This window comes from Hemiscyllium ocellatum, chromosome 18 (assembly GCF_020745735.1).
Source record: "Hemiscyllium ocellatum isolate sHemOce1 chromosome 18, sHemOce1.pat.X.cur, whole genome shotgun sequence".
Lineage (NCBI taxonomy): Eukaryota > Metazoa > Chordata > Chondrichthyes > Orectolobiformes > Hemiscylliidae > Hemiscyllium > Hemiscyllium ocellatum.
The window spans coordinates 68,933,710-68,942,251 of NC_083418.1; the positions used below are offsets into that span (position 1 = coordinate 68,933,710).

The window sequence follows — 8,542 nt, forward strand, 5'->3', positions numbered from 1 at the left end:
ACCTCTCTACCACCTCACTCTACCTCACAGCTGCCTGATCTCAGTAAGGGTGGGTAGAAGCATAAAAATCAATCCAACCGGTAAGTGGGGATGGGCTTAGTTCTTAAATCTGGCAATCCTTGCTTTAGCTCCCCACTCTCTTCCCTAATCACTGTGCTGCTTCCATTAAAACTGCAAGTGGGCAGGTTGAAGGCTAGTTCTGACAGAGTTTCAGGTTATTAGATTCGATTCCCTAGAGTGTGGAAACAGACCCTTTGGCCCAACAAGTCCACACTGACCCTCCGAAGAGCAACCCACCCAGACCCATTCCCCTACATTTACCCCTGACTAATCCACCTAACATTACGGGCAATTTGACATGGCCAATTCCCCTAACCTGCACATCTTTGGACTGTGGGAGGAAACAGGAGCACCCGGAGGAAACCCACGCAGAGAATGTGCAGACTCCACACAGACAGTTGCCTGAGGCGGGAATTGAAACCAGGTCCCTGGCACTGTGTGGCAGCAGTGCTATCCACTGAGCCACCGTGCCACCCAAAATGTTATCTTTTGATAATTCTTTACATCCCTCTTGTTTGAGGGTGGGAGGTGAGTGGGGGGTGTTAAAATTCACCCCGAGAATCCATATACATTCTCCAGAATCCAGGCATGTCGCAAGGCTACAGAGAAAGGAAGGTTTCTTCCCAGAACTGATGTCCTTTCCACACATGGTTCCACACATGAAGCATCGCATCTGCCTTCTTGGCAGCAAGACTACTGTGGCCATATAGCATTCAACGGTTTACAAACTCAGAGGGAAATCAAACCTTCCTGAGGAACCTGTTGTAATTTTAACCATGACCTCAGAGCATGTGTAAATGTTTAATTGGGGTTCCAGTGCCGGTTGGAGGATATTTGGGGGTATCTTTGTAAAGCAATAAACAGGCTGTGCACTACACATGCCTTGGCCATTAGCTATTTGTATGGAGCAGCAAAATCAGTGGCCCTTCGAGGAATTACTACTAGTCACTTCAAAGAGACAAGGAATTTGTTGCATTTCTTCCTGTGGAGACAGGAGGGGCAGTCATTGGGAAAATGCTTGGAAATAGGTCAGGAAAACTGGGCTACATAATTAAAGAAAATTGCTGTGAATATTTGGTTGTGATTGGAAAATGCAAGTTCCTACATGTCATAAATGTAGCCAGAAATCACACAACACCAGGTTATAGTCCAATAAGCTCATTTGAAATTACATGCTTTCAAAGCTCAAGTCACCTGATGAAGGAGCAGCGCACCAAAAGCTTGTGATTTCAAATAAACCTGTTTATTTCAAATAAACCAATATAACCTGGTGTTGTGTGACTTTGGATTCTGTCCAACACTGGAATACTGCATCTAGTTCTGGTCACCCTATTATAGGAAAGATGTGGATGCTTTGGAGAGGGTTCAGAGGAGGTTTACCAGGATGCTGCCTGGACTGGAGGGCTTATCTTATGAAGAGAGGTTGACTGAGCTCGGACTTTTTTCATTGGAGAAAAGGAGGAGGAGAGGGGACCTAATTGAGGTATACAAGATAATGAGAGGCATAGATAGAGTCGATAGCCAGAGACTTTTTCCCAGGGCAGAAATGACTAACACAAAAGGTCATAGTTTTAAGCTGGTTGGAGGAAAGTATAGAGGGGATGTCAGAGGCGGGTTCTTTACACAGAGAGTTGTGAGAGCATGGAATGCGTTGCCAGCAACAGTTGTGGAAGCAAGGTCATTGGGGACATTTAAGAGACTACTGGACATGCATATGGTCACAGAAATTTGAGGGTGCATACATGAGGATCAGTGGTCGGCACAACATCGTGGGCTGAAGGGCCTGTTCTGTGCTGTACTGTTCTATGTTCTACTGGCACCTCCATGTCATAAATGTAGATCACTTTTACAGAATGTAGATGGAAGCAATTAAAAGCAAGCTAAATGAGGGCATGATGTATCAAAAAAAAGCTTAAACATGTATATGTACAATAACAAAGAGTAAAATGTTGCAGATGCTGCATTGTCAGAGGTTTATGTAGATGCAGATACCTGAGGTGGCAGGACTCATATGTGAAGAGGGTCTGGATCAGTTAGGACTCTATTCACTTGAGTTTAAAATAATGAGGGGGATCTCACAGAAACCGATAAAATTCTAACAGGACTAGATAGGGTAAACACCAGAAAGATGTTCCCGATACCAGGGAATCCAGAACTCGGGAACACAATTTAAAGATATCAGGATTGAACTGGGAAATTTCTTCACACAGGGAGTGTTAAGCTTATGGAATTCTGTCAGAAAGCAGTTGAGGCCAAAACGTTCACTGTTTTCAGGGAAGTAGATATAATTCTTAGGGCTAAAGGAATCAAGTGAGAAATGAGGAACAAGGTCATGAATTGGATGATGACCCACATTGAATGGCCTAATCCTGTTTGTGTTTTCTATGTTTCTATGCTGTAAATCTGAAATATAGAGAGAAACTGATTGAAATATGCAGCAGGTTCAGCAATATATATATAGAGGTGAACACAAAACTGATGTTTGAAGTTGTTCACCTTTCAGGAGATCCAGAAGGAATGAAAGTTTTAAAATCTTGAGTGAAAAGATTTAGGAAAAAGGAAGAGAAGGGAAGAATGATAAAAGAGTAGGTCTGTGATAGGTTGGAGGAATAATGGTGCAAGGCAAAAGCAAGTGGTAATAGTCTAGCAGATCTAGAAATGGTGACATCAGAAACATGAGCAGCACCTGCTATCTGAAAGAAGTAGGAGCAGCAGTACTTGTTGGAAGCTTTTGAAGTCAGTGTTGAGTCCAGTTAATTATAAAATGCCTAATCAAGGAAAATGATGCCATTCCTCAAGCATATGTTCAGCTCCATGCTAAAAGGCTCAGGTTCATGTCCCAATTGCTCCAAATGTGTGTCACGATATTCTGGTTACAAATATCTGTATTGAGCTTCATTGGAACACCATAGGAGAATGAGAATGTCAGAGAAGAAGGCAGACAGAGAACTAAAATGGCAAATAACTGGAGTCTTGGGTCATACTTGTGGGCTGAAGTCTACATCTTTTCTGAAGAGGTCTGTCACAATTACTTATTACATTGAAAAGTATAATATGAACTCTTGAAAAATTAAGTGAACAATAGCAAGTTTTGAGAAGATTTGTAGCTCTGGTTGAGATTCTGGATGTAGGTTTGCTCACTGAGCTGGAAGGTTCATTTCCAGACGTTTCGTTACCCTACTAGGTAACATCTTCAGTGGGCCTCAGAGAAAAGCACTGTCAATGATTTCTGCTTTCTATTTATATGTTTGGGTTTCTTTGGGTTGGTGGTGTCATTTCCTGTTCTTTTTCTCAGGAGGTGGTAGATGAGGTTTAACTCGATGTGTTTGTTGATAGCATTCCGGTTGGAATGCTATGCTTCTAGGAATTCTTGTGCATGTCTCTGTTTGGCTTAGAGACACGCACGAGAATTCCTAGAAGCATGGCATTCCAACCGGAACGCTATCAACAAACACATCAAATTAGACCCCATCTACCACCCCCCTGAGAAAAGGAGCCGGAAACGATGTCATCACAGGAAATGGTATCACCGCTGGAAATGACACTATCAACCCAAAGAACCCAAACATATAAATAGAAAGCAGAAATCATCAGTGCTTTTCTCTGAGGCCCACTGAAGATGTTACCTAGTAGGATGATGAAATGTCTGGAAATGAGCCTTCCAGCTCAGGGAGCAAACCTACATCCATAAGTGAACAATGTTTACTTGGGGAACTGTTAGATATGAAATTCAAATGTGCTGCGGCCAGCTTGTGAACCATTAATTCGATAAAAGGCTCCAGGTTAATGAGTGCAGAATCAAATTGTTTGCCTTCTCTTTTACAGACTGCTTCAGATAATAGTTACTCAAAAGGAAAGATAAAAATTGTTGAAGGCATCTGTTTGCTGTCAAATGATGACATGTATTGGGATGACTTGAAACAGATTAAGACCACACGAGGAGGAATTCTTCGAGATCACGTTTGTATGAAGGCAGAAACACTGTCTATCCAGGGCAGCACAGACTCACTTGGTGACACAGAGACAGAACAGCTGCTACAGGATGAACCACTGTCTGAGTGCAGCAGTGTAAACACAAGCTCACAGGAAAGAAGTGGTCTCCCCTTACCCGACACTGGCTGGAAGCACAATCGTAAGCCCTCAACTGAAAGTGAGGTCTGATCAGAAATAGATTCTTCTTTCTTTCCCCTGTGTTCTATTTAAAATATGTTTCTATGACAACCTCAGACAGTGACTGAGCATGCTCCAGACAGTGTGAGGATGCAGACTCTTTTGTTTAAAAAAACACAACTCAACTGAGAACTAAGTGGCACTACAAGCTGTCACATCTGGAAAACAACACATTACACAAGACTGGATTAAAGCCAAGGGATCATGCTCTCTTTTAGTATTTCCAAAATGTCTGATGCATATGTTAATCAATTTCTTTCTCAAATTTACTTAAAATATGTGTCTGGTTAAAGCATGAATGTACAGATGGTTATCTGTCGCATGTGGTGGCCTACTTTTCTACTGTAGAGGATTCTGCTATTAAAATGGATGTAATTCTGTAAGTGGAGCAAAGTAAACTTCTTTCACACTGTCTGCAGGCCTCACATTTCTGGGTCTTTGTGGGACAGTATGAAAATCCTTGTTGTCTCAGGTAAGACTTCTGTACAGTAGGGAGAATATCGGAAAGAAATATTTAATTAACCCTTTCATCTTCATTTTGACATTCAGTCACAACTGAAGTTATAAATGTGACACAAAATCTCTCCTATCCTGCTCCTTTGAATGGAGGATACAGGAATTGGCAAACAATTGCACAGAAAAAGCTGCATTTGCCCTCTAAGTATCTGTCTAAGCACTGATTTGCAATTAAGACTCTCATTTTGTACTTAGTTGAAGTTGCTGCCATTAATGATTATTAACTCTACTAACTCATAAGCTATCAAGACCTATTCCTGCTTGTAACCACTATGAACATTTCAATGAAATGTATACATATTAGGCATGAGCAAACTAGTAACATTAAATGGTTTATAAATGTAGTACAGATCACCTATTAAACAGGCTGCAGATGTAGGCCAGAATTTAACTGTTTCTATCACACCTGGATATCTCAGTGCTATTTTGTGTTATTAAATGGCAACACAGAGCAATTTGAACAGGAGTGAAATTATTAATGAGAAGCAGACCAGAATATTATAAATAACTGATGTGAGGAAGAGAGGTTACTACTTTGAATTTATAATAAATTTGAGTGACAAAAACTCTAAAGTGCATTGGCGGAGAAAGCCAAACCACTTTTTAAACTTGCAACTAAAGTTCAAGTATCAAACAAATACAACAATATTTAGTTATTTTTCAGTTACTTAAAGGAATACAAGCAACTAAATGAAGTACTTCAAATATAAAGTAGTCCCCATATAAGGTTTTTAATTTAAGCATAAAAGTCTGATAGGAGTCGTCATTAGCTTAATGCTTCATTCCTCTCCCGTGAAGCATATCAACTCTCCTCCTTACTTAAAACCACTTTATTATTATGTCTATTCTGAATTTTCCTTTACTTGCATGGAATTCAGTAGCTCCTTAATATTCAGAAGTCCCTGAGTATACAATATCATGTATATAAATAAAGACTTCAGAGGAAGTGAAATAGTCCACTAAATTAAAACTATTTCACAAGGTGGGAGATATGTTCTGTAATTGTTTTATAACAACAGTGGCATACTCTCTCACTGGAAATATTCCCTGTAATCTTTGCTTTAAGTCTAGGGCACAGTGCTGTTAATTACTGTAAAGAGAGACTTTTTGGCACTTTCAGCATAGTAGACAGATGATCATTTATATAACAGCATAAGATTAGAAGGTAAACTTTCACTGACATTAACTGAACTTTGCGAGCAGCAGTGAAAGACAATAATGCTGAGTTTATGGATTATTGGAAGCACCTATATACCATTGAGCATTTTGCTTCTTTGCCCAGTTGTCTTGCCTTGTCGAGAAACATGTTGCAAATTATTGTTACTTTGAACAAGAAAGTGGAAAACATTTTTTGCTGCCTTGAATTTCCAGCACCCACAAATTCAGTATCATTCCCCATTTAATCGCATATGTAGGTTATTTTATTCATATCCCAAACTAAAGTCAGCTTTCACAATCAAAAACATATAGTAACCGTTGTAAATGTTTTGTGATGCTGGCAATATCATCTGGATAATAATTACTTTTTTTAATCTTGTCGCACTCATGCTCCATAAATTGAAAGGGTGGCAGTCTCCATTTACTTTAAATTTCATCAATATCACATCAGCTCTCAGTTTTTCCACTTAATTCCTACCCTGCTTTTCTGAGGGCCACAGTTGGCTATTATTTGATATTCCACAACATTTTCATCTCTATTCCACTAACATTGTTACATTGTCTTTGTAACAAATACTGAAAGGTCAACTGCTTCATTAGTATGCTGTTTGTATGCTTATTTTGATTGCTGCTTTTACAGTATTGCTTACTATCAAATGAGGAAAGAAAATTGAAGCATGGTCACTATGAGTAACTAATCTGATTGATAACTAAATTACTGCTAGATTTATAGTTTCCACTGTTGTGATGGAACAATTAGTTGTTGACGAAAACCTTGCTTGTTTTCTTTCCTTCCTAATTTTAATTCAGTCAGTTTATGCCAACAAGTGGTCAATGCTGGAAATAGAGCCAAGACTTGAGGGTGTTTTTGTTGCAATCATATGGCTTGGCTTATTTGCTTAGAAATGCATTTCTCTGACCAAATGTCTAATTTTTAACCTTTTGAGTGCCTGGCGCTTAAACCTCAAATTGTGCTATTTTATCTCGACCACAAGTTTGGGCTACTGTTCTTAATATGCATTTAAACTTGCATTTTTGAAATATAATAACTGGATTGTTAATCAAGTAAAGCAACTTTCTATGTAATTATGGAAAAAAATTTAAATATGTAAATATGTGATAAAGATCCAGATTTGTAAAAAAGTCATAAATTGTGATGCACCTGAAAATGGATTTAGACTTTATTCATGGTTAACTAATGAAGAATGACACAAGAAGTTGTCAGATTCTTTTTATCATTACCAATGACCAGAATACCAGTACAATGAATATAATGAATTTTGTGAGGAAATATTGCACCAGGCCTTTTTAACCCTTTGAGCACTATGTAATCATTTTATAGTCTTTCGATATGGGAAATTGTTTTTAAGCCTAAAATTCTTTGCTGATACTTTCTTTGATATTTTTTACATTGTATATCACCAACTTCTTTTATAGTATTCAATTTTAGCTTTGACTCAAAATTGTTAAACAATAACATAACTTATGTTGTGTAGTGTACAGTTTACTCTTAATCTACATTACACATTATTTGATTCTATTTTTTGCCTTAAGCTCCCACTTTGCTGTGTTATTTACAGTGCTTAATTCAAGTTGTTTTCACGAATTGTTTAATGCGAAAATTACTTTAAATTATCGTGAGTAAACTGTATGAGGGAATTTCAGTACTCAGTGGGTTAAAATACTCAGGTAGTAAACTAATTGTGGCAATAATTGATAAATTAGTCAGTTTAGGATAATGAATGGCACAATCCTACATAATTAATTGATTATAATATATAGATTCTTGATTTTAAAAGATAACCGCCAACTTCATGGTCCATATTACCTAGCATTTCAATTAAGCACAGCATTATTTTCTTTTTGGAGAAAACTAGGTACTTCCATTGCACTCACAGGAATATCTTGTATTCTACTTTGTCAAATTAGAAAATATTATAAAAACATAAAGGATTTTAAATGGTTTTGAATATTACATTTCATCTAATAGAAGGTAAAGCAGAGTAAGTAGACTGAAGCATACATACTGCATTTGGACATCAGTCGTGCATTTGTCTTCCAATTGCATTATAATATATTATTATTGAGAGGCTGGATAACTAATTTGGGTCTTTGTAATTATCCCAAATTAAACTCTGTAATATTTAAGACAGTCTTGCAATTGCTAACTTTGCTCAGTTAGAAAATGTTTACAGAACAATTGTTTAGTGTGAACTATATATCTGTGTGTATATAAAATGAATTGATTATTAAAATTGAATGTTTTCTAAACTTTTTTCTTATTTGTATATTTGGATCTGAACTTCACAAAATGTTCTGTTTATTATTCTTTAAATATATATTTAATTATCCTAGTCATTCTGAACTTTAAACATAGCAACCCCTCCTATACAAAGTTAGTAGAAATGTTCAAAATTATATTTCTTGATAAGGCGAGGTAAAGGTGGGAGGTGGTTGTGTGGTACGTAAACACCAGCATAGATCCGTAGTGACCAATAATATCCACAAGACCAGACAAAATAAGAACAGGAGGACACAGTTCGGCCCTGCTCTGCCATTTAATAGGATCATGATTGATCCGACATTCCGCATGTTCAGTTTTCTACCCTTTCCCCATAACCCTTGATTTTATCTATTT

The 8,542-nt window shown here is 37.7% G+C and overlaps 1 protein-coding gene across 3 annotated transcripts in view; it reads left to right on the forward strand.

Moving 5' to 3' along the window:
- Positions 1 to 8,175, forward strand: part of lrp4 (low density lipoprotein receptor-related protein 4) — a 392,905-nt gene extending 384,730 nt beyond the window's left edge. For all 3 annotated transcript variants that reach the window (XM_060839081.1, XM_060839083.1, XM_060839082.1), the window contains exon 38: positions 3,886 to 8,175. In XM_060839081.1, the coding sequence (XP_060695064.1) occupies positions 3,886 to 4,221 (336 nt within the window). In that variant the 3' untranslated portion in view covers positions 4,222 to 8,175. The remainder of the gene's footprint in view (positions 1 to 3,885) is intronic.
- Positions 8,176 to 8,542: the final 367 nt, after the last annotated feature.